This window comes from Athene noctua, chromosome 2 (genome assembly GCF_965140245.1).
Source record: "Athene noctua chromosome 2, bAthNoc1.hap1.1, whole genome shotgun sequence".
NCBI classification, from domain to species: Eukaryota; Metazoa; Chordata; class Aves; order Strigiformes; family Strigidae; genus Athene; species Athene noctua.
The window spans coordinates 157,315,103-157,341,096 of NC_134038.1; the positions used below are offsets into that span (position 1 = coordinate 157,315,103).

Consider the following 25,994-nt stretch of genomic DNA (forward strand, 5'->3'; position numbering starts at 1 on the left):
ATTGAAGTGAAAAAAAAATTCAGCAGCAGTTTCCACAGTTTAAGATTGGACATATTCTTCCATCAGCTCTTTGGCACAGCATTACACACATCAAATCCATACACAATTTATCACTCGGTAACCACAGATCCTATTAGGTAATACATTAAACTCAGCATTATTTTGCCACTTTCTGATATGCCTGAACTTTTAAATTCTCCACTGTGTTTCTGTGTGCATTTCTAAAGTCTCTGAATTTAGAAATGAGAGACTGAGTTTGCTTCTTTAGTATTTTCCATCTGTTTCACATAGTATGCAAGTGATGTTATTCCACATATGTTTTTAAGACAAAATACCTTTACATCTGCCTTCACTTTAGATAATTTTCCTTCAGTCTAAACACTCTTACTTGATTTTCTTCATGCTCACCTGATCTAGAAAGCAGTGCTGTTTCCTTGGTGATTTAGATTAAGACAAGAGAAGAAGATTTTCTCCTCTTTTTTGAGAAGTGGATGTTCCCTGCTATTATTGAGGCAAATAGTAATTATGCTTTCATCAATATTAGTCAATAAATTCAGGCAGGGAAGTAACAAAAATACCTTATTTTCTAGCAGTTGATTTTAGACTAGTATAAGAGGAGCAATGTATGATTAGGTTCAAAATTGCCTATCTCAAAGGACTCAAGACAGTTAGACTTCCAGGTTGCATCATTAAGATACCTGTGTACAGATATTTATTCCCCACAAGACCAGAAACATCAAAGAATGAAAGCTCTGTGCCACCTTTAAGTCAGTCTCTCCTTTACTATAGTACTAAAGACTCAAAACACCATGAAGCAATTTGTCATACATCTTTATTCATAGTACAATAATGTAGTGTACTCTCCATGTTGCCCTTTTTGATGAAAACTAAATACCTGCAAGGAAGTAAAATTACACTGCATAAACAAGACCATGTAAATTTATCTTTCAGTGTGCTTGCACAACTACTTGTGTTACATCTTTATTAATAAAATGACCAAAGGAGGGCTGTGAAAGAATGCCAGGAATTGTTCAAGGAACTGTTAAAGCTGACCGAGTGACCCTGAAAAAGCAACACTAACTGAGGTAAGTGCAGCAGAGGACACCATAAAACCATCAAACAGGGAAATGCCAAGATAAGTGTACAGGAACAAAAGCGGCCAATTGAACCAAGGAGAGAACTACTTGAACCATGAGTGAGCTTTCCTCATTAACACAGTGAAAACCTACCCTCGAGGGGGGAAAAGCCCCCCACCAGGACAACCCTTCCTCACTGAACATGCAGAGTTGAAAAAGAGGATCCCATGACTTTAAATCGAGAGGAGGCATGTTGTTAACTAACCAGGAACAAAATGATAAGAAACTACCCACCAGTCATTACAGTAAACGTGTATTTGTGTAGTTTGAAGTGTAGAAATATGTTGTGTGCAGTGTGCTGGCTTTGTGGAATTACCACCTAGCACCCATCTCTGCACAGATATGGATTAAACAAGTTATCTTGACTGTGGTTGTCAGTTCATTGCACACCAGGTAAAAGAACTGAGATTTTGAGACAACACCTGCATACCATCAGGAAAATTTTAAGGAATTTTATAGAATTGCAACTGTTTTCTAAACATAAGCTTCATCTAATTCACATCTGAATATTATTCAAGGCAGTTAAGTTTTCTCCTACTAGAAATAGCAACTTACCAAATCATTCTCAGCTAGGTACAGTGACAGAAGTTTTTAAGTTTTAAAATAGCTCACTATAGCACAGAACTGGATATACAGCAGTTAATTTACTCAGCATCCTCATTTGGACTAGATGTCACAATCCACATGAACTATGTACTATTCTGAAGCTAAATCTACATCAATTTCAGTCATACCTAAAGATCTTGATGTAAAAGACGACTTGAATCAATTCACAATGAGTAGTACCCAATAAGGAATAAGAAGTCACACTGGAAGATCCTCTTGCAGAAAGCGACATCCACAATCAGTTTAAGTGGAAGATAAATTTCAAAGAGACTGCCAGTGTATTTACAAGCTGCTACCAGTATCAAAACCAGAAGCCTGCAAGTGTCTTCTGATGGGATTAATTTCTTAAAATAATACATCTTTTTCAGCAGACAGAACTTGAAACAGGCTGGATGTATTTATTTTTCAAGCAGCACAAGAAAAATCAAACACATTACTTGTATGTTCAATTAACAAGCGAGAGTTTCTATGTTTAAAAACTGCATTCATGCCTTCACTTTTACAACTAAATACTGCCACATTAGTTTCTCTGCTTAGTAGTAATTTGTATGGAAATCATAAGCTTGTTTAGGCAAAATACTAAATTAATTACAAAGGTGCTTAAAACAGATGTACAAGGTCGAACAAATGCAACGTACTAGAACACTAAAGATAATTACATTGTGATATTTGAGGAATTGTGTCAGATGTGCACAGGAACTGAGGTTATGCCATGAAAAATGCTGAACATTTTAGTCAAATGAAGTATTAGGTCAACAATATTTAGTCCTGTGGGGGTTTTTTGGGGACTTATATCTACACCTAATAGGCAGTTCCTCAAATGCTGGCACATAGAAGCAGCAGAGGTTGATGCCTTTGATGCAGGAAAGTTGAGAAGTGTGCTACTGTATTATCTGCAAGTCAGTTCATGCTGCACATCGACAGCCAGAAATACCTTTGCAAAATACATCATGACAGAGCTGTAACAACAGCTTCACGGTTGACTCATTAGAGGTACTATCACCAAATCATTTAGGACTGTTTCTTACAGTGCAGAAATGGGATGTCGGGGTCTTTGAAATGGAAGTTGACTGTCTAAATTTTTCTAAGTAATAATGCTTGCACTTTTAAAACAGAGGGGAGGAAAATAACCTGCATTTGCATTGGATTTAACTATAAAGAGGTTACAACCATTTAATTAAGAGGACTACATGAGCTTAGATGAACCTCAGTGGCTGCATGCCTTCCCACAGCCCAAAAGTAAGTTTAAGCAAATGTCAAAGAGCAAACATACATGTAAATGAAGACCACATATCATGAAGATCATTTCATGTCCACCCGCTGCATGAGTCTTAATCACTGTATGAGTCACAGTCCAACTTGCTAGCAGGATGCTAGTTTTTAAAAAGACTGAAAATTAATACCAGTTTCTTATTCTATCATTTGTAAAGAAAGGAGAATACTCTCAATCAGGTTGTGTGTTTGGCTCCACAACAGAGGCAGCTGGGACAGTGGGAAAGACTGCAGAGAAAGGTCTGTCTGGTTGTCTTGCCTGTAAGAGAAGTATCATAACAGAGTCCTTGTACAAAACAGTGAGCAGCTGTGCATCAGCTGAGCACTTCAGAGGGCACCTCATTCTGCCTTCCCTGATCAATCTACCAAGAAAGTAGTCAGCTTTCTAGTATCCCTGGGCCAGTGTGGGAATAAGGGGAATGCAAAGAGCTAAACAAAATTGGCTATACAAATTTCAGGCATAGGAGAATTCTACAGAAGAAACTCGGGTGAGGAGTGCGGGAGCTATGGACACGCACACGACCGGTATGATCAAGCAATGCCCATTTATTGAAGGTAAGCAAGCCCTTTTATAGGTTTCTCCTGTGCACGCGAACGGTACGTGGTACAATCCTTATGACTGGACAGTTAGCTTTGTCCACGCGCTTCAGGCCTTTTCACGATTGGATAATAAGCGCCACACTCAAATGTCTTTCTCCGCCCAACCCATCTCCTGGAGTTGGCTGCTGAGTTCTTTGTTCTATGTCCTTGCTGAGGTGTGCATATGTGTAGGATTGCTCACATGTCCATTATCTCCCAACAGAGGAGACAAAGACAAGAATTTTGACAAGGGATCCTTGAAGGTCCTGTTTCTATACCTTATACATGTAAATACCCGGCTCCTGGAACTCACCATTGTGAGCTCCTAAGCCTAATTCTACCTCTGTGTGCCTTAAGTTGCTGAAGATATTTTATGGGTGCTTAAATCCTTTATGCACCTTTATTCAGTCTTCACTACAACATGAAGCCTGACCCCTTAAATTCCAGACTGCAGATAATATGTTAGCTATATTTCACAAAAGCAAGTGATTATTTTCAGTTATTTTTTTTATCTGCATGCTGAATCAGAAAGCTCTAGACTGATAATGACTAAAAGCAGGCCTAGCCATTTCACCAGAGCTCTTTCTGCATATCAAGTATTACTTAGTCTTTGAAAAGATATGTCTATTACAGAGCTGTGGAATAAAACAGAAAAGAACATAAGTTTTAGGAGATACACAAATACACACAGAGACCACGAGCAATAGTTGCAGTTCTACAGGTATATTTTACTTGTATGTCAGAAGCAGTACATCAGCAGAGCTTTAGCGGCCTTTTTTTCACCCTTCTCAAATGAAAGTACTCAAACTAGCTGTATACTCTCAAGTTTTCCATGGCCATTCTATCTAGCTTGTCCTGAAAAAAAAAATTAATGAAGGCTTTAAACCAGATTCTGTGTTTCTGAATTGCTGTTTGAAGCAATTAAAACTAAAACCTAAGTTGTTCAACAGTAACTACGTGATACAAGTGTGCCTTTTCTATTAGCTTTTCAAATGCACCTACAGAAATTAGAACTTAATTTCTTAGAACAAATTACATTCAAGCCTTCTTCTTTCTCTCTTATAGAGCTGCCATATTTTATTTGAGGAAGAGAAGAAATAACCATGACTTGAAATCTTGGCCCCAGAAAAGAACATGGCAAAACGCTGACCGATACTGATGAGGCAATAAACTGAGCGCCTTTTACTGCAGGAAATTGGAACATTGGATAATGTAATGTAGAAAATGTTAACAGCTATCATGTGAGGATGTTAGAAGGCATATAGAGGCACACACATTTCAGCAAATAGGAGATAATCTCTCTCAGAATCAGGAAATGTAGGAAGTGGAATTTGCTTGCACATAGAAGACACCACAGGCATGTTACATAGAAAATACACCATTACGCCACAGCTTTTCATATAAACTATTATATTTCTTCACACAAAGATACGAACTGAGCCATTTCAGTTACTCTCTCAATTCTAGTGTTACTTTCCGTATGAAAAAGTAGTTATCCAAACAGAACATTCCCTGAGTCGACACAGAAAATAGATACAGCTGATTTTCGTTTGGAAGAGTCTTCATTACTGGCAAAAAAAAAAAGCACACCACACAGTTTGCTACTGTGCTAGTTTTAGGCATTTTTAGTATTTGTATTCCTAGGTATGTAACTACGTTGATTGTGTAATTACATCCTAAATACAACAAGACCTCAGAAAACTGTCTGTGATCCAATCCCAATTCAGGAGAATGGTTTTGTAATACTTCTCTTGAAGAGGTCTCTCCTACTGGAATCCCATTCATGTAAAAGCACAGCCAACACATATGTAAAGTTATGAAGGTCTACTGCATAACATCAAGAAAAATACTGATTTTGTAACTGTCACACAGATTTGGGGACATAAAGAAAGCTAAAGACAGATTAATGCAAACAACTGTACATGGCTACAGAGGAGAAAGGAAAAAAACACCTTAAGTCAGCCAGTCTTACTCTGCACCCCGCTGATTTTAGTTTGCATGTGAAAGCGAGAAAGTTCTACCTGGCTTGGAACCCTTTCAGGGTTTCCACCATATACTTTTCGCAGAGATGCTCTCAAATCCAACCTGGAAGAGGAATCAGTATTTATACTCTGCTTATTTCTAACAAGATTTCACAAATATTTGGCTATTCGGATTGAAAAATATAACTAGTTTTCATAAATATTATCAACATCCAAGAAAATGTACAAATCTAAAGTCAAACACATTTGGCTTGCAACAAGCCTTGTTTACTAGTATCTTTATAAAGGCTCAGTTTTAAAGAAAAGTAGTCATTTTAAATACCACCAATATACTGCAAATGCCATCCCATTGTATGGAGACACTCACCATTCTTCTATATTTCTAGTGAAACTGAATGATGACATTCCATGTCTGCTTGCAAGCAACCTTATACTTTGTTTTGGTCCTGGGTATTTAATCTCTACTCCTACGTTTCGGAGCAGTCTTTTTACAGCTCAGAGAAAGCATTGCACCTGAAATATTAGCAGCACTGTGCAAAACCGTAATTTAGTCCCCGAGGCTTTGGGTTGACTGCGTAAAAGTGGAAAACCACGATGACATGGCTGATTTCGCACTTGTGAAGGCTCCTCCAACTGACTGACCTGCGTTACAACACAAGAGAAAGGTCAAAGCATAGTGTTACCATTACTGAGCTACTACAAAGAAATATAAAAAAACCATACACAATCAGTTGTCCAGTTTGGAAAATAAAATCCAAGTCTGGAGTCTGTGTCAGAAAATATTCAAAGAATTTGAACACAGTAGCTCAGCAGATATGGCCTATGCTGTCCTTTGCCCTGGAAGGCTTGCTAGACTTCAGGCCAAAAGACACTCCTTGCCAGAGTATACAGCAGCAAAAAGAGTAGAAAGACTCCAATGGAATAAAAGAAGCTAAACAATGTTTTGCAAAGCTACTGAAGAACAACTATCAGATTCTTCAGTGGGTGAACTCACATTATCTTGCACTGCCAGACAACAATATGATGTTGCCCCAGTTCAAGTACAAGTGCTTTTCCAGAAAATTACAAACTATTGCAAAACGTGCAAAAACTGATGCAATGTCTTCCTCTGATTTTGACCATCTCTGGGTAGTTTCAGTCAAAGTGATATAAAAATGAGAATAGCTCAATGCAGGTAGTGGTGCTGTGGTCTGAGCATTTCCAGATCACATGAAAGCTTTCACCTGAACATCTCTTCCCACGTTCACCTCCAGCCCACACTGGAAAAGGAATTTACACTAATTTGTCTAGCTGCTTTTCTTTCCACTACACAATATACAGGGCCTCAATCAGCAGCTTTACTCCTCAAAGTGCTGCTGTTTTGTATGTATGTTGTAAAGTACACTTGGATTAAAATATGTGAGATATGTTTCTCAAAAAAACCCTGTCCTGGTTCAACTAGGATAGGGTTAGGTTTCCCCAGCAGAGAGAGAGTGGGAAGGGATCTCCAGCCGGGTTATTCATACCATGCTGGCGTCAGGTCCAGGGGCGGAACCTTTTTACTTGCTCTTTGGTGGGCTTGGTGGCAGGAACCTGTTCCCTGACCATTTTGCGGTATTTCTCTGTATATCGTTTGTTTTGTTCACTGTTATTGCTGTTTATTGTTGTTATCATTGCTACTGTTGTTGTTCAGATTGTTTTATCACACTGTTGTATTAAATTCCTTGTTACTTTAGCCCGGGTCTGTGTTTAACTTCCAGCCCGACCGGCTGCGCGTGGGGGAGGGGCAACAGCAACGTGCTCTCCGGCCCCGGCAGGGCTTAAACCAGCACAAAAACTTACGGCTTAGATGCAAGCTGGTTTTAAATAAATTTCTTACCTACAGCTTTTCCTGTTTGTACAACATTTCGACTAGTAGAAACCATCACATTTCCAATCTTCTTTCCGCGTTCACTGTTTTGCACAGAGCTAAGAGAGATACTGAAGTCTGTTAGTTGACTTATTTCCAAGTGTAAATAAAATACATAGTTAAAATATGTATCAATACACAGAGATATACATAGCATACATATATATATATTTGTGTGTATATATATCTGTATGATCAAGCCCATAATTCCTATATGCATCCTATCCACAGAGATCAGGTCAGCAAGCTTCTCAGAAGAAGAAAAGTTACTGACAGCAAGACAGGAATCAAAACATGCCATGGTTCATTCTTACCCAAAGTTTATACCTTTCCTAAATGTTTATCAAAATACACTTATGTTCTAAATTACAAGTCAGATTTGAAGTAGTTTTGAGAAGTTTTAGTCCTAATATACAAACTTTAAACAAAACAGTTACGATCATTCTTTTTTCTAAATAGAGCTTACTTTGTATCTTGCCCTAAGATTAAATTTTTGATCAAGTACAGTTTACACTCATACTTCTGTTAAATAACTTGTCACATTGAAGTCCATGTTTCAGGCTTTGCAAATGCATTTATGCAAAATTTAACACAGCACGCCACATTCTTTTCCCAATTTGAAAATCTTCAGCGTAGATACAAAAAGCAGAAAGAACAGAGTACACCAAGAACAAGTTTAGGCTCAGTTTGCAAAAGCAAGTAATTTTGATGAGTATCTGATAGCAAAGTTACATTTGGAGAATAAAGGCACTCTTGTAAAAATATTAGTTACTAGAGACACACTAAGAACTTCATCCTTTTACATTGATTTCAGGCTACTCAGAAGAGTTAGTATCTCTCCTTTCAAACACAAAAACAGGGCAAATAAAAGATTATAGACACCTCCTCATCTTCCAAATAAAGTCTTTCTACAGAGATCATCCATTAACAATAAGACCTGCTATCAACATGCTCTTTATTGAAACCAATTACCTTGAGATAAATCTTGATTCATTTACATTCTCAATTGCCAACTCAGACATTTAATCTGCCATTGGTCAGCAAAAGCAACCAAAAGATTCAGTGGGCTGAAGTCTGAACCTTTTTATTCAAGCTGTTCTATGTTAGCATGTGTTTTAGGCCTACTCACAGGGTACTGAAAATAACAGTCTACAGTCAAGGCAGGTACAGAATCAGCAGCGTGTATATATTGCTGATTTACAACCATCTCAGAGAACCAGCATCTGAAGTTTTATGGTCAACGGAGCTAAGTGAGAAAACAACGTATTTTGCTTGGTGTATAAACAAGAGGAGATGGTTAACTGCAACTTCAAGACTGAATTCTGGCTTCAGTTAAGGCTGAACAACAATGGGAATAACACACACCACTGAGTTTTAGAGCTGACACCAGCGAGTAAGTACCGAGACCAACTTAAAGTTGAGTGCAGTGCAATAAGAGATTATGTAAAACTCATTTTAAGCTTCTAAATTCAAGAAACTGAATCGTGTCTCAAGTATATATACAGTGAACTTTGAGCGTTTTAGAAAAATGCTTATTAAAAACCAGCTAATTTAAAAAAACCCCAAAAACTGTTTTCTCCTAATAATGAGATCTAAAGACAATGTACAGCAAAACACTGATGAAAGCTTTAACAGCTTTAGTTTACAATTTAAAAATAAATATACAAAAACCTTATAATTGCAATGCAAAAAAATAGGGCTCTATTATCTGAAGTTCAACACAAAGTAGTGCATCAGCACTGTTCTTCCCTATTTCAGGCAAACGTTCCATCTTTAGATGTGGTGATGTTTTGCAAAAGAATGTTGAGCATAGCTCCATGTATAGGGCCAATTTAAATAATTATTTTGATTAGTTCATCATAGCAACAGTTATACAGTTATTAATATTTGACCACACTTTTATAAAAATACCGAAGTACTATATACTTACTGTGATAATCTTAACTTAACATCTGATACAGAGTACTGTCCCTGGAATGGGTGGCTAGAAGAGGAAGAAAAACCCAAGTATTTATTTTTTCATGATGAATCTATGTCACACAATTATTGGTTGTACTCCTCTGTGGCTTACCAACAAAAATATCATTTGTAGATACACTACTGTACCACTTTACAGAAGGCAAGGTCCCAGTGACTATTCAACCTTAGATTTCTTATGAATACCTGTAAGGTGCCTCCTGTTTACAGGCCAGATATTAATAATCTTTTCACACTAAGGCAAAGGCACCTCCTTCTAGAAACACAGATCAAAAAAAAAAAAATCCCTTAACTAGACTAAAAGAGCTTTGTAGCTCTAAAGAAAAACCTTCTTGAGACTACAGCAGCTGACAAAACAAAAAGCAAACAAAACTCCCTGCAGTACAGTAATAACCCATGCTAAACAAAACACACACACAGCCAACAATGTTACCAAGCCTGGCATCATCTAATCTTTGAGTGAAAATATACATAAAACAATCCAAAGCACAGAAGATGCAATATAGAATAGCCAGCTCTCCCTGATCCCCATCAGTGACAACCCTGGACACAGCTACTCCCTAGACACCTGGAAGCAATTAATAAGAAGCAGAACCATCTGAGGACAATTCCTGAGGAATGACAAACTTTCTATAGCTGGGGACAGCCAACAATCAACTTGAACAAGTTTCACTTCTCCTGTCTCTGGATATATTTTTCTTCATAAAACTTGCCCAGAATTAGAGTAAGGTATTGAAGAACAGAAATACTCAGTTTCTATACTAACAGATTAGGGCCCCAAAGTTTCAACCTCAAGGCTTTATAGCAGGAACAATGGGGGAACACTGTAATTGTACAGAACAGTGTGCCTGACTACACATACTGGGAGCAATCCATGTTAAATGCTAAATAAAAAAAAAAAAAAAAAGAAATTTCCTTACCTAGAATTTACCTCTGCAAGAGCTGGATGCTTGTTGCTATTCCATACTCTGTAGTTATGGGTATTTTTCCAGGCTGCTACAAAAGCTGTTCCAAAGTCTGACAAAGTCTTTTCGTTGTCTGATAAAGATAAGAATTTGCTCCGACTCATTAGAGACATAATAAAAGATAAATTACCTTTTTTTTTAAAAGTTAAAATTTTCCAGGCTCTTATCAAATCAACAACAATTAAACCTCTAGTACTAAGAACTGGGCACTTCAAAAGTGTTTTATTATTTTTTAAAGTGGCCCAAATATTCAATGTCAGAACAAGCATCAAAAAAAAAGCTTGAAAAAAATACTTTTCTTACTTTGAATTAATTTATAAAGTTTTAAGTAAAAAGCTCAACTGGGAAAAAGAAAAAGTCATCCAAACATAGGCCTCTTGATTTACTCTCTGGGCAAAGACAGGGAAGGGGAGAGAATAGCCACACAGCAACTAAGAACAGAAACGTCATTTGCATTGGTCTTGGTCAGATACACTGGGCTTTTCTGTACTATATTATTACTCATTTACTCATTTAGTAAACCCCAAACCCACTATAAAACTGTGGTACGAACTACTGTGGAATAAACAACATCCCTGTTAAAACACTGAGGAGTACAGGAAATCATTTTAGAGCCAGCCAGTGAAGTAGTACGAGTTTCCAGACAAACCTGGCATTTCATATGACCCAGGCTGATATCATCCTAAAGTATTAATGTTATGAGGCAAAGAACTTAGCATCTTCCAGACAGTAAAACCAAGTTCTCAATCCCATGTTTTCTCACAAATACTACAGAACAAGATCTGAATTAGTCAATTGATGTGACTAGAGAATAATCATGATGAGAATGAAGTTAACAGGGTCAGTTCTAGACAAACCAAATGTTTTTCACAAACAAAACACTGAGTCTTTTCGTTATATTCATGCACAAAAGGTTGAAACATAGAGAATTCCCTCTGAGTTAAGAAAAAAAATGCTGAGCTCCAGAAAGCGCAGGCTTATAAAGCCTCACTTTTCACTTACGTGAATCCCTACTTAAGACCACGGCAGGAAGGGAAAGAGAGATGGAACAGCCTAGTAGACTTCCTGAAGACAGCCACTTAACTTCATGTCTCCCTGAACCCAATTAATTCCCCAAAATTAACTGCAGGTTGCAATAGAGTCTGTCAGACACCCAAGTTTGTAAGTCTCATCACATATGGTGCTTCAGGTACTTCTACTTCTGAGGAAAGCTTAATTACATCAAGGAGAAGGAGACAGTCAAAGAAGAAACTGTCTGTGTGAAGAATTAGGAATAAGGTTGTCAAGGAATAAACAAGGATAGCCAAGGACAAAAAAAAAAAGCAGCCTAAAATAAAGTGTTAGACAGAGGGAGATCTAACGACAGGCCATGCATTTAATGCAATAGAGCAAATGCTTATTACACCCACTCTCATCCCAGTCCCTAGACAAGGTATCTGTCCTACCTGGTTGCAGCACAGCAGCAAGCAGTGCATGAAGATAAGCACTGAACTGAGCCCTGATCCACTCATCTCCTCCTTCCCACCCAGTGCCATCAAGGAAAACATCATCTCTGTTCTCAGTTACATGCTTCACCAAGTAGTCTGCAAATCTTAGGTCAGCAGTTGTTGGGTTCAGGATCTTACGGAGTTCCGGATCATGGATTTGTACATGAGCATCTTCTATCTGTTTGATATAATTCCAGGGGTAAACATTCAGATAAATAAAACTGCTTATCTATACACTACTATATATTGCTACCTAAATCTAAACACACAGTCCCCCAAAATATCAAGAAACAACAAATAGTAAAAAAAAAAAAGAATTAACCATTCTCAGAAAGTCAGATACTGCTCTGATATAACCAGAATGTGATCATCTTACTGGCTCACAGTAAAAGCTACTTATTTGACAGGATTTTGCAGGGGACATTTGGTGCTTACACTTATTTTCCTAGAAGCTCTTTGATTATCACTGCAACTTATTAAGTTGGTTACCTGTATGCAGCTCTCTTAGGTTACCAGATATCGATTATATAGTTGTATCTATTTACTGGTACTGACACAGCTTTTTCTTCGATTTTTTTTAACCTCTTGATTAAATCAAAAGAAAGTCAATAGCAATGTTCTTTATTACCCAGTTTTATCTGTTCCTCAGCTTATTTTTGAAGACTTTAATAGAAAATCATGTAAAAAGTCCATGACATGAAAAGCAGAATTACACCAGCAACAAAATAAAAATTCAAGTAGTGCCCTGCAAATTCAAATATTGCATATAAGAATATACAGAAAAACATGTGTTAGTTTTGCATAGCTTATCTAATCTCATCCTAAGAAATTATACAAATTTAATAAGCTTCTACATTTAAGATTTTTTTTTCATAGGGAAATAATTAAAAATTTGAGCATGAAAGTAAAACTTTACAGCTGTATTTAAAATGCAACCTCTGCTTCCTCCTCCCCCCCTGCTCCAGTCCAGTCAGTTCAAATGCAAAGATTCATACTTCCACAACTGCATCACTCAGATGTTTCTGCTGACGGAACAGGATATTGGTGGCTCCTGCAACAAAGCCACGGACTGTTACATCTGACAGGAGGTGATGCTGCTGCAGTGCCATGTATGGCAAACAAAGGTATCCCTAAAGTAACAGAGATAGTTAGAGGATTAACATAAGGCCAAAAAACCAAAAGTGTGTATATTCAGAGATTTTCCTAATAAAAACCAGCACATTCCACCCAAAACGAGCCTTGGTTATTGCAGTTTCAGATACAGTTATCTACTGTTGTGCTACATTACAATTGCAAAAAAAAGCAACCAGATTCCACATGAATTACACTTTTCAAGAGGTTGTGTTGCCTTTCAGTCTCAGGACAAACTTCAATACAATGCCAAGGACAGGAATCAAATGTGTTTATAAGGCAACAGAATAAGCAGAATAAAACAGGAGTGAGGTCTCAGGTCAGTTCAGAGACAAGAAGTCAATGGAGATAAAGATGTATCTCTCTAAATGCATACCATGATGTCTTCTGATAGTCCTGAAGCACATACTGCAGTAAAGCTACAGACTGCTATCTATGTTTTGTAGGTGGAGGTTTCCAGGCTCCAGAGATACTAATCAATTTTTGCTAAGCATATGTATGCCCCATTTAGGAAAGAGCAGCAATTTCATGCTTGTAAATTAATCTAGTATCCCACATTCAAATTAGAAAAAAAACCCAAACAGCACAGCAGTTTGAAGAAAGGCTTTGGGCTAAGTCATTGAGAGATCACTTAGAAACGGCTCCACATACTGTCATTTTCTTTTTAAATATAGGATCAACACACCCCTCAAGTCTAATACTGAAATCTAACCCCAGCTGTTCAATTGCATGCAGCACCAAGCAATTTATTCACTAGTAGAAACCCAGAAGGGCTAACTGCATACTGGACAGAAACAAAGCGCACACACACTTTATCACACAGTCCATGGTAATTAGAAACATATGGAAGAAAGGAGCACAACTACTCCCTTTTGTTATATTAGACACAGGGATGGCTTTCCAGATGACAAGCACTCAACAGTTGAAAACAGCCTGTATCAAAGGGACAATGGTGCTTTGAGAAGAATCACCAACCTAAAACAGAAAATTTTCAAAAAATGTGGCTTAAGAAGCTGGCAAAGGAAGGTTTTACTACTTGAGTATACAGTAATTAAGTCCTGGAAATCCTTCACTACTAAAAGTATCAAATGTCAGTTCCCAAACTCACATTTGTCTAAGTATAACAACTTATTTCCGTGAACATGTTCAATTCTTTTTAAAAGAGTGCAAGTGAAATGAGTATTAGGATCTTACAGTACTGGTACTAAAGAAACAAGTATCTCAACCTATTTCTTTTTATGCTTAGGTGTACTTGGGTAATGTATTCAGCTATCTGGCAAAATCTCCTCCCATTCAAGTTTGTCATATTTACTAGTCTTTCCACAATATGGCATAAAAAACCCCCTTAGATGAGAGCTCTAAAAGAGATTTAAACTTTCCAGTAAGCAGTTAAACTATAACTTTGAATCACATTTTTCTGATAGCTTAGAGATGTAAAGCCTTTTCTGCTTTAATTACATTGGACGAACTCAAATGAAAAGTGCCCTTGTGGAACAGAAGGTAAACATGTAGAAACTGTCCGCTTCCTTAAAATTGTTTACTTTTCCATTTTATGATCTCAGCAGCAATCTACGTTTGCACTTGTAGGCTCCCTTATCAATTATTTTCTTCTTGCTTTCAATAGAACTAGGCTAAATACAATTTACAGGCTATTCTTTTCATTAGAGAATGTAAGGACAAACACCAGACTGCAGATCTTTGTTGAAAAAGCATTTCTAACAGCGACATGAGGCAATACAGGGCAATGACATTTGAGCTGCTCACTTGGGCCCACATAGCATACCATTTCCAATAAAAGTTATTGTGAGAAGTTCAAACACAATCATCAAATACAATGTTCTGTAAGGAAATGCTAATAAGCACCTCCAAAGGAAAAAACACCAGTTTGAACCTCATCAGCTTGAGGAAATGAATCTGAATCTTCTCCTTTCTGGGCAAAAGTTCATCTAAACTTATTAAAAACCAAAACAAGTTTATTATATGAATTCTTTTACTGACAAAAGAATCTTTAACGGGACATTTTCCCTGGTTTTTATAGGAAACCAGTGTGGCAGGTGCATTGGCTGCTGAAGTGTAGTAGCCCAGGGCTGCCTTTGTTCTGGGGGCCTCTGGCAATTGGGGCTTTTGGCCAATGAGAGCCGCGGTTGACTACAGGTCAGACTGGGCCTGGGTATAAGTGGAGCCCTCTGGGGAGGCATTTGGAGCTCATCCCCTGGAACAGCAGCTGCGGTCCAGGACTCTCCCCTGGGGTCCAGACACTGCCCTGAGCAGGTCCTCGAGGTTGAGAGCCCTCACTTGTCAGGTGAGTGATAAAACATTTTGGGTTGTCATTAAACCCTAGGTAGCAGGGCTTTGTAAGGCATTTGGGGTTGCCGTTAAACCCCAGGGAGCGAGGCCTTGTTCTGCATTTTGGGTTGCTGTTAAACCCTATAAAGCTGTTCTGTTCTCCTCACAGGCATTCGAACCTGTAGTTTACGGAGAGCTAGTTAACTGTGTTAAGAATTTTTTTTTATTTTTGGTGCTTGGTTGTTTATTTGAGAGCATCCGTAACAACCAGCCCTAGTAAATGTATTGCTTGTTATCTGACAACACCTGTCAGAGTCCTTAGAAAGACTCTGGAATAGCTAGAGTTCAGTTAGGCACCAACACAAGCTTAAAATTCAGCAGCTCAGCACCATGCACAGGGAGAGAGCCAGAGACAACCAGGAAGAATTATTTCACCCAGGAAGAGTGAAATTGTGTGTATATACATATGAACTATTTATATATTACATATTTATATTTTTGTGTGTCTATACACACATTTATACACACAGTTTGTGCTACTATACACACATACATATTTATAAATATATATATAAAAATTAAAAGAGGAAAACATAGGCTTAGGTGTCAGCTTAGATATAGCTTTCAGAATCTTAGTTTAGATTAAGGTATCTAAACACTTCTTAAGTACTCTGATCTAACCTATATGGGGCAAGATCTACAGTTCTTCAGAGGAAAAGAAAACAGTAGTTATGGATACATATCATTTATTAACCACACTGGGACTGCAGGCTACCATCATGCAGAATTGCAAATAGTTTCTAATTATACATATGAAAGTGGAATGCATGTGTTCGTGCACACAGCACCCTCAGACACGCACTCATGCTTTCCACCCACCTAGCAACAGTCACTCGCCAGAGTGACTTAGGCACTTAGCCACTTCTGAAAAACAGATGTCTTTATGAGTTACCAGGTATCAGAAACAACGTGCTTACCTTTGTAAAAATAGCCAATGGCATACCATACTGGTCCTCTTCCAACCCAGATATTAGTCCTGGAACAAACACCGTGTGTCCTGTATTTGCTTGGGGCTGCACAGTGATTGGAAGGCTTTCTGAGCTCACGCCTTTGCATGGAAGATCTTCAGCCTGTTCTGATGCTGTATTTTCATGTTCTACTCCTTTCAAATTAGAGTCCTCCAAAATGCTAGGATCTAAGGTCTCCCAGTCACTTTCAGAGGACACTGGAGAAGCGCGGGAAGGAACTTTCAAGCGCTGCACAGGACCACTGGAGGACTGAGATCCATTATAAGTCTTCTCTGACTGAGAGAAAGGTGTGTTAGCTTTTTGACTTTCCAGCGAATGGTTTCCTCCCATATTCCTGCCTCCCTTTCCCCTTCCTGAGTTTGTATTTGAAGTATCAGCAGCAGACACAGAAACACAGTCATCGAACCGTGGTGTATTTTCCTGCAGGCCAGCATCCTCTGATATGCTCTTTCTTGGTCTGTACTGTGAGCAGTCAGTAAGACCATGTTCAATCATACCTGGAAAACGATAGCAGATATGAATATCAGCATCTCAACAGAAATTTAAGTGAATTTGTTAAAGAAAAATGAACAAAGTGTTCTTATGTGCATAGTGGAAATTACATATTGTAAAACACTACTTGGAGGTGCGTGGGGTGTGTGCGGGTGTCTTAAAGAAACCAAAACAAACAAAACCAACCAAAAATCAAAGCCCATACTTCCTCTTCTAAAGAATCTGCCCCAACTTTTTTTGCTTTGAAAAGCCGGGTTAGAAGCTAAGAATTGGCAAGGTTAGGAGTTGTGGTTTTGTTGGTTGGTTTTCTCCTTCTTTTTTTGAAGAATACATGTAGAAGGAAGAGAGAGGTTTGCTTTTTTTTTTTAAAGGAACTGGACAGGAACACGTGACTTATTCAGGTTCCCAACTATGTTAACCACAGGCAGTACAGAAGATCCAGTGGCTCCAATTAAACACAAGAAATAATAACCCATAGAGTGCAAGTATTAGGAGATGTGTACATAGTACACAGATATGTATACAAGCCACCTGTTTTTCAGGTAACATACTAACATAACTCTACTGTCACATAAGTTGTTTTCCAAATAAAACAGTACAGCCTGTCTCAGTTATCACCAGAAAGCATATAAAAACAAGTCCAAACTTCTCTTCTTACCAGGAAAGAGTGACAGGACAGTCATCAGAGCTCCCACCAATCTATTTACTGGAGAAATATAAAACAGCACCTAGTGGTGGAGGGGAGGGGGTGGGGGAAAGACAACATGTGAAAGAAAAGGGGAATTGGGGAAGAAAGAATGAGAAAAATAAAGTTACACTTAAGCATGACAGAGATAGACAGAACACATGCAAATATTCAAGGCATTGCTTTTTATGTTATTTCAGAAAGTCTGCTTACCAACAGAAGATCCTATAACAATTCAAAGAAAATAAATATGGCTATTGTATCCTTATATTTTGTATTTGTAATATATATATATGATATCTTTTATATATACGCATGTAATATATACTTGTCAATCATTCAGATTTTTGTCAGTCATTCAAAAATTTTTCCCAAATTGATCCAGTTACTGAATGACAGAAAAGAGTTGTTCCTGGCATGCTGCATAAATTCTTATTCATTTGTAGTACATTAAAATCTGTTATAAATCAAAGAGGCCAAATATTATAATCTCGCATTCCAGAATTCTGAGAAAAACCTACAGCAAAACCATCTCTTTAAGAAAATATATTAAAGATATGCAGACAAATGAAAAATAGGATAAATGCAGCATACATTTATTATAGATATTTTTCTATGATTGAAAAAAAAGACCTTTTGGAAACATAAAACATGACTAACTTTGGTGAAGCACTTAAGGCATAACATGAAAAAACAGAAACTTCTTATTTAAAGCAGAGACTGGGATTAGTAAATTTATCAGGAATTCAAAAGGGAGGTGTCAAAGACTAGCAATGAAAGAGAAACACAAAGCAGACTGAATATTACTACTGGCATTCCTCCAAGACAGGCCTTCAGGTGGGAAGAAAAAACCCACCAAATCACTCCAAACCAAGAAAACCCCACAGAAGTCAGCTTGTTTATCAATGCCATTTTTACATCCTCACGCAGCACAACACTAGTAAAAAATACATGAGCGTTACAAGGAATCAACAATGCAAAAGAATACAGAATGATCTAACATGACAACTTTGCAGGCAAGTTTAATAATTATATAATTAAAAGTGCAAGTTTGCGGACTTAGGCTTGATAAAAGACTTCTGCTGTAAGCTAGGAAGACACTTTAGAAGCGACAAATAGTAACTCATGTTCCACTTGTATTTGTAAGTCTACAAGTTAGTGAACTGATGGAGCCAAGAGAAAGACCTATGCAGTCCTAATACATACCAAATGTTTAACAGTACCTCAGCTAGAAATAGACTTTGTATTTTATCTTGTATAAGTTTTCTTTTTTCTAAGTTCGAGATCAATGAATTCAAATTGCAACAGCCACAGAAAAAGCATGATGAGGAGAAAAAGCAGCTCATCTGAGTAAAAAATTTCAGCTGAATGCAATGGGAATAAAAAAAGTCTAACTTCTTCTAAGATGCTGCTCTACAATGCGTATATCAAAGATGCATGATATAATGGCAGTGAACTACAACAGAAACCCTGTGATACCCCTACAGGTTTAGATTCTCAGATACCATGTGTTCCTAGCCAACCTTATTTTTAAGCCTACAATTAAGTCTATAAAGTACCATCTTGTTTTCAAGAAATCTATTTCAGTCTAGGTTTTTGTTTGGGCATACTGCTTGAGTACTTTTCTATATTTGTTCTATCAAGTCCCTTTGCCATCTTTCCATCTATATGGGTGCATACTTCCTTACCCCTCCCAACCCCATTACATGGCTTACAACATTTACATCAGCAAACTGGGTGGTCCTTGCAGCAGAAAGTCCAATGATCACCATCTGGAAGTAGTCTTCCAGCCTAATAACAGCTGAGAGGTGAAAAAATAAAATCCTTTAGCCTGTGGAAAGGCATCATCCAAATTGCTATGGATTAATGGAAATCCATCTGTGGCATTTTCAGCTCAAGGAAAACTGGCATTACTCGTGGCTTCTTGCATATTGTATTTAAGGTCTCTGAACATAAAGATTCTCAGTTACTCTGGAACCTTAACATCTGCCAGACAACAGGCAGTGCCAGGAAACCAAAACACTTCTTTTTGAAATTACAAGTGTTATCTATCTGTTGAAGTTTAGGGAAAAACAAAAACAAAGCAACCTGCAGGTTTATTCAATAAGCATCCAATTATTTTCAAAATAATTTTGTATGTTTGAGTCATATGAACATGCTTGGGAAACCGTTCCTCTCCCCTCTTCGTGCATTTATCCCCTTATGGTTTGAGCAGCTTCAGAAAAGAAACAAACTAAATGCTGTACTGAGCTATGAATGTCCAAATGTTGAGCTGACCTGATGAAATACCATCATAATTTTTTAAACAGATCAGTAGAAATACTCCACGAAATCTTAACTGGAAAATATTTTTTCTGCTTATGGTTTTAAAAAACCCAATCACCGTAGACTTTCAGAATGTATTGTTATTTTTCAGAAAAAAACTTGCACATCGAGTCTTGATTACATACATTTCTACATGTGTACTCCTACTACGTCACAATCATATTTCCTCAAACATACCTTTTGCATAGTCTTTAATATAGCAGTCTTTAGTATATGGCTTTTTAATGCAGAAACTGCATTTATTCTCCTCAATAAATACTTGGAACTGTCAAGGTATATCTAACTTACAGAACTGACAAATGCAAAAGCTCTGGAGAAGTGGCTACTTCTGTTTTTAAAAGCCATATTTACTGCTTCGCAAAAGATACTTAGACCTTGGATATAGACTTTGGAAAAAAAAAAAAAAAAACCACACAACTGTTTCAGTATCTCACAGATTAATTCCTACTGACTTTCCAGTTGCACCTAACAGGAAATTCTAATGTTCCTTCTCAGCACCCTGAAGAAGCTGGGTTTTAACATAGCAGGTTCACTGAAGAAAAAGTGACATTTTGGAAACTGAAACAAAATTTTAGACAAAAATTTTTAAAGAGCAAAACAAAAAAAATTTCCCAGCATAAGTGTGTCTGGGAGCTGATACATAGTAATTTCACTGAAAGTTCTTTTCCAGGATATTAATATACACGCAGAAGAAAGCAAATGTACCTACTTTTTCACATCTGCTTGTACCTTTTGCATATTCCCCTTAAATTACTAAAATAGCATTGCTTCTGAGGCAGTAAAACAACCTAAAGAAAGCACTGATTCTAGAATTCAATAATTTTTACCAATTTCTCATCTGAGTTCAAGATGACCTAACAGATACAGCTCTCTACATTGTCTCCTGCAGGTGCCCATGCAATTCAGGTCTGAAGGCCACTCCTAGTACTTGTTTCCTTTGGTATGCTTTTTTAAAGTCCAAAGCAGAAGTTCTACTTACTGAATCTCTGTAAAGGTGTATGCTCCCTTTTAGGTACCAGCATCTCCCATCAGTTCCTTCACACGGGTACCTATCTGCATTATGTATATCCTCCATTATTTTTTATAACATGTTAAGTTTCTCCACTCACATGTACTCACATTTTACTTACTCTGGCTGGGGCAGCTATTAATAAGGGGCAGTGTGGACAGAAGCAGAGGGAAATTTATACATCAACTCACAACAGGTACTTTCAACATAATTTTCCAATTTATATACAGATGCAAAGGTGTTGATATGACTTCAGATACTTTTACTTTTTTGTTCACTAGTATATTCTACAAAAAAATATGAAAAAAACCCTTTAAATTGCATTTCTATTTCAATTACCTGCCTCAGCCTACAAAACGTTACCTTTTTCTCTAGAAGAATCAATTTAAAAAGGATCAAGACCTGAAAAAACAGAAAAACAAAAAACATTGCGAGTGAACCAATGCCATTTATCAAAAATATAGTTCAAGCATAATCTCTTATTCAAGATTTCATGTTAATCACTGCATAATTGTCAAATGATCAAATACATTTGGCCAGTGAAAACCAGTGTTCCAATGCCCTTTCTCCACCTGAGCACACATTTTGAAACATCATTTGAGATGCACAAAGAAAAACCCGAATAAGAATTGTGTAATTTGAATCATACAAAGCTTACCAGAAAGAATATGTTGTGTAATTTCAGAATTTTAAAATGCAGTAAACTGCATAAACCTAGAAGAGTTTCTCCACAGAAATACAGAAAAGAATTCAGCAAGAAACCAAGAACAGCATTCATCTCACCTAATTTTAGACATCTACAGATGAGGCATCTAGATTAGAAGTGGCTGTCCAGACTCTCCACATTCAAAGACTCTACACAGACACTTCTGGGGCATAACTGGCAGACATCTGAAGTTAAACAAAAATGAGTTCTACCCCAAAAATCTACTGAGCAGGTACAAATACACCATGAAATCCAGATTCTCAATTTGTTTCCTTGATGCCTCTCAGTTAATAAAAGATTATAAATGTCATTTGTACCTTAGCCATAGGATACACACTCAATTTCAATAGCCATCAGGAAAAAGAAGGAGAGGTGCAAGTCCCCTCAGGCTCTATGATGGCAGAAGCTGCCAAAATTAAAACATACAGGGAAAAATGCTCCAAGCTGTGTCTGCACAGGCTTTAGCAATATTGTTCTATCACGTTCATCTGACAAGAAGCAGGAAATAGAAACAAAACCATAACAGAGATACCACCTGCATTTTGGACTAAAGAAGTGTCACACAAACTAGAAATCTCCAGGGAATCCAGCAGACAAAGGAAGTTCTCAGTCTGGAACTTACTTTCACTGAAGTCATGCAGGTGGAAGGGGAAGGGAAATCAGGAGGCCGTAACCAGAACTACTTAGGAAATAGTCTTCTTACTCCTAGCTCAGGTATGTCTAGACATGTTTATTTTTCAGTTCCTCACAAAGCATTTTACTCCACAAAATAAGTGCTGTACTTCATATATCTAGCAAAGAATGCCTACCTTGTGTCTAAAGTGAAGAACAAGATCCCGAGGAGACAGACCTGAGATACCAAAAAGAGAGCAATTATTACAGTTTAATAGCCAGTGAAGATACTAACTTACTTCTCGCCACCATTTTTCAGGTGGAGGGGGACACCTATTATGTGTGTGAACCTGGTTATTTCAATAGCGGAACTCATATCAAATTCTGTCTTTTGGGCAGGAGCAAGAGTTAAGACAATAACATGAATAGTCATGCTCTGAGTTACTCCAGTTGGCTGCCACACAGCATTATGGAAACACTGCAGTAAATACTACACTGTGCTTTCAGAAAACACAAGGAAGAGTCAGAATCAGATGGGAAATATCCCAAATAACAGCTAGATTGATTGCTTGAGCACCCCATACCATCAAAGAGTTCCATTTAAAAATGAAGAAGGTTCTATTTTCCAAAAGCAGCCAAGCAGCTGCTTGCAGACTGTTAGGTCAAGAGGTAACATAGCTTTCAACCTACAGCTAACTCCTATTATGAAAGCAACACTGTATTTATTTGACATTTATTTAAATCCATCAATAGAGAAATGCATAACAATACTGTGCAGGCACACAGACCTCTGGTGCTTTATCTGTTAATGCATATAAACAAATTAGCTCAGGAAGGGAATGTGTTGATTAGCATTAACATTATCTCTACTGCTTGTACAAAAAAAGTCACTTACCAAGATAAACTTGTGACCCTTCTAGCAAAGTACTGCCCAAGGAACTATTCATATGATCATAAAGTTCCTGTAAGAGTTAGAAGAAAGGCAAAAAACCCCAGAAGCTGTTAATGGCACACAGTTGCACAAAATCCAGAATAAATAAATTCCACTTATTCAAGCATTTCAATGTCTTATTCTAGAAAGAAAGAAAGATTTTACTAATGGACGCAATGGAGATACAAGAATGAACGTGATTGTCAGCCTGTATTTCATTACAAATCAGAAAGTTGACTCTCTGTCAGGTTAGGGTAGATCATTTAGTTCACATTAAGTTATTACAACAGCTGAGTCCTGAATGACCTATGCAAATGGAGTATTTGAGCACTAATTAAAAGCCCTGAAGTCTGTAGCCATACACTGAAAGCTTTGTTCCATGTGGCTGTTATTTAAAAGTTACCTTTAGAATTGAAATTTGTGAGAAGTCTTTTTCTTCAAAATACGCATGTGTAATGAGTTGCAGCTTTGCCTGAAGTAACCCATACAAAGGCTTGGAAGAAAAACAAACACAAAAGCAAGTGAAGAAAACTTTGTCACTCATTTTGAATTTTAATCTTGTATTCTTATCTTGCTATATAAACACATTATTACACACAGAATTCATGGAGGAGCAGTCCTTAGTTTCTAACTCACCGCATCTTTCTCCTGTGCTCAATTTAAATGGTAAATGATAATTCTATTTTCTTGCCATTTGCCATCACATCATAGCATACCATCACTGAGTATCTTTCCGGAAAAGTACTTTCCTGCTTTAACACTGCTTGTGCAGCTCTAGTAATAGTTCTTTCTTCAACTAAGTCACAAAGAATTTCTGTTCCCTGCCTGGTGACCAGTAGCTTTTGCTAAATAGGCAGAAATAAATGTTTCTTCACAAGAGTATGCTGTATGTGCAACTACCTTAAAACCTCTTTCACAATTGTCAATAGCCACTCTCTCCAGTTACAGTGGCCAAACCCTGCAATCCTACTACATGAAACAAAGTTAGTAGTACTCAAGTATTACCAAAAGTGCAAATAGATATTCTTGTCCCTGACAACAGGCAGACACTTTTACAATTACTCTTACAAGGAAATACCAGTTCAAGGCAGCTCACTCAAATGCCACAGCCTTCCAATTCAATTTTGTTACTCTCTGCAACAATTTAAAGAGAGATGTTTGAAGCCTAAAGTTCCAGACAAGAATATGGAAAACAAATAATTTTTAATATGTTATTTGAAAGCATTTTGGGAGTTAAAAATTCTTACCAGCTGACAGAGAACACAAACACTTTTCTGTACTGTTTCTCGGGTGATGTCTGCTTGCCGTACTTTTAATGCCTAAGAAATAAAAGTATTACAGTATTTTTACCCACACAGAATTTAAAAAATAATTCTTTCCCGGGTTTAGTTGCAACATACCACCCCGCTATTTTAACAAAAATCCTAAAACTGACTGCCTTCAGTGGTGGAATACCCAAACCATGCAGCAGCATGTCCTTACCTAGTAAAAATGGTCATAACACTGATATATCAGAGTTGTGTTCTCATCTCACTGTGCACAGCAAAGATCCAAAACCAGCTGTGCTGACAAGCAGAGGACTGTTTAAAAGACACTAGCATAGGAAAAAGGAAATAGCCCTGGAAAAGGCGATGGCATTTTAACTCAGGGTAATGTAACAGAAGAGAAGCCACAACACATGACTCATTCATCTCTAACATTATCTGTGAAAAAGGAACAGGTTGAAGTCTCTGCCCAGAAATTGTTTGATCAAGGATTTTCTTTGAGCCACTCATAAAATAAGGAGGTACCATCTGCAGAATCAACTACACAGCCAGACCAAATGGTTCCAGCACTTAACAGCACCTAGAAAGGGTGGGGGCAGAAATACAGCTAAGCTATTCACTTAATTGTGCAAAACAGCAAGTGTGCAGACTGCAGCCCACACATCAGAAAGGACAGATGGAAAGAATACTAGAGCTGTCACATGAAACACATTGTTTCATATTCTACTTGTTCCAAAGAGTTCATTTTAAACATCTATTTATCTTCTTAACTGGTTACTAAAAACCATAAACTGGAATCAAGAGCACAATACATACAAATTATTGCATAGTTAAATAGAGCAAGACTCTAAAATCACAGAATATAGTGAAGACTGGCTGCAAAGATAATGACTTCAGCTGAAAATCAACATGAATTTAGTTCAGAAGAAACAGAATTAGAATCTGTGTGTGTAAAATTTCTCCTATAGTATAAACAGGAACTTGAAATACAACCAAGGTATGATTAACACTAAAGCAGAGTACATAGTTCTGAATACAAGACTCATTTAAAATTCAAACCCACGGGGCATTCCAGATTATTGGCATTTCACTGGAAAAGGGAGTAATGTTTAAAGAAATTTGTAGTAGCTTCTCAATTCTAAGTGCACAGGTCACACTACCATTACTACTTTTGAAACATGGGCAGATTCTAGTAGATCAAGTACATAATTTCCTCAGTGTGATCAGGCGAATACTGTCGCTCTCACCAGTTTTTCAGCTTTACTGATAAAAGTTCAGTATTGGTAAGCAGCTACAATGAATGGGAATACTCTGGTCTACTCTGCAAGAGTACTTTTGGCAAAGAAAGTAGATGAAGAGAAACATCACTACATTTGTACGGTCAGATCCCAGGAAATACTATAAAATTCTTCATGATCACACACTGGAGAAATTTCAACTTTTTCCACCCAAGAGGCCTACTTCCTAGAAACATGACTTGGCCACCTGACACACTGGCAGCTTCATTTTGCTACTTGGTGCTGATGCCTGGATTAGCATTCAAGAACCAAAATATATTTTTCAATTGCCTTGAACATTTCAAAAGATAATATGCCTGCTGATATAAGGGAAAGAAATAGTTCTCAAGTTCTG

General features: G+C 37.4%; 1 protein-coding gene across 2 annotated transcripts in view; it reads right to left on the reverse strand.

Annotated features, from left to right (window-relative positions):
• Positions 1-824: 824 nt before the first annotated feature.
• The window catches only part of AVL9 (AVL9 cell migration associated), a 44,420-nt gene continuing 19,250 nt past the window's right edge, over positions 825-25,994 (reverse strand). Inside the window, exons 4-16 of one of the 2 annotated variants that reach the window (XM_074900831.1) lie at positions 24,345-24,416; positions 23,501-23,590; positions 23,062-23,128; positions 22,364-22,404; positions 21,212-21,250; positions 17,488-17,557; positions 16,287-16,834; positions 12,888-13,022; positions 11,851-12,070; positions 10,361-10,478; positions 9,394-9,447; positions 7,434-7,522; positions 825-6,217 (exon numbers count right to left, since the gene is read on the reverse strand). In XM_074900831.1, the coding sequence (XP_074756932.1) occupies positions 6,123-6,217; positions 7,434-7,522; positions 9,394-9,447; positions 10,361-10,478; positions 11,851-12,070; positions 12,888-13,022; positions 16,287-16,834; positions 17,488-17,557; positions 21,212-21,250; positions 22,364-22,404; positions 23,062-23,128; positions 23,501-23,590; positions 24,345-24,416 (1,638 nt within the window). In that variant the 3' untranslated portion in view covers positions 825-6,122. The remainder of the gene's footprint in view (positions 6,218-7,433; positions 7,523-9,393; positions 9,448-10,360; positions 10,479-11,850; positions 12,071-12,887; positions 13,023-16,286; positions 16,835-17,487; positions 17,558-21,211; positions 21,251-22,363; positions 22,405-23,061; positions 23,129-23,500; positions 23,591-24,344; positions 24,417-25,994) is intronic. The other variant, XM_074900832.1, reaches the window with a different exon arrangement.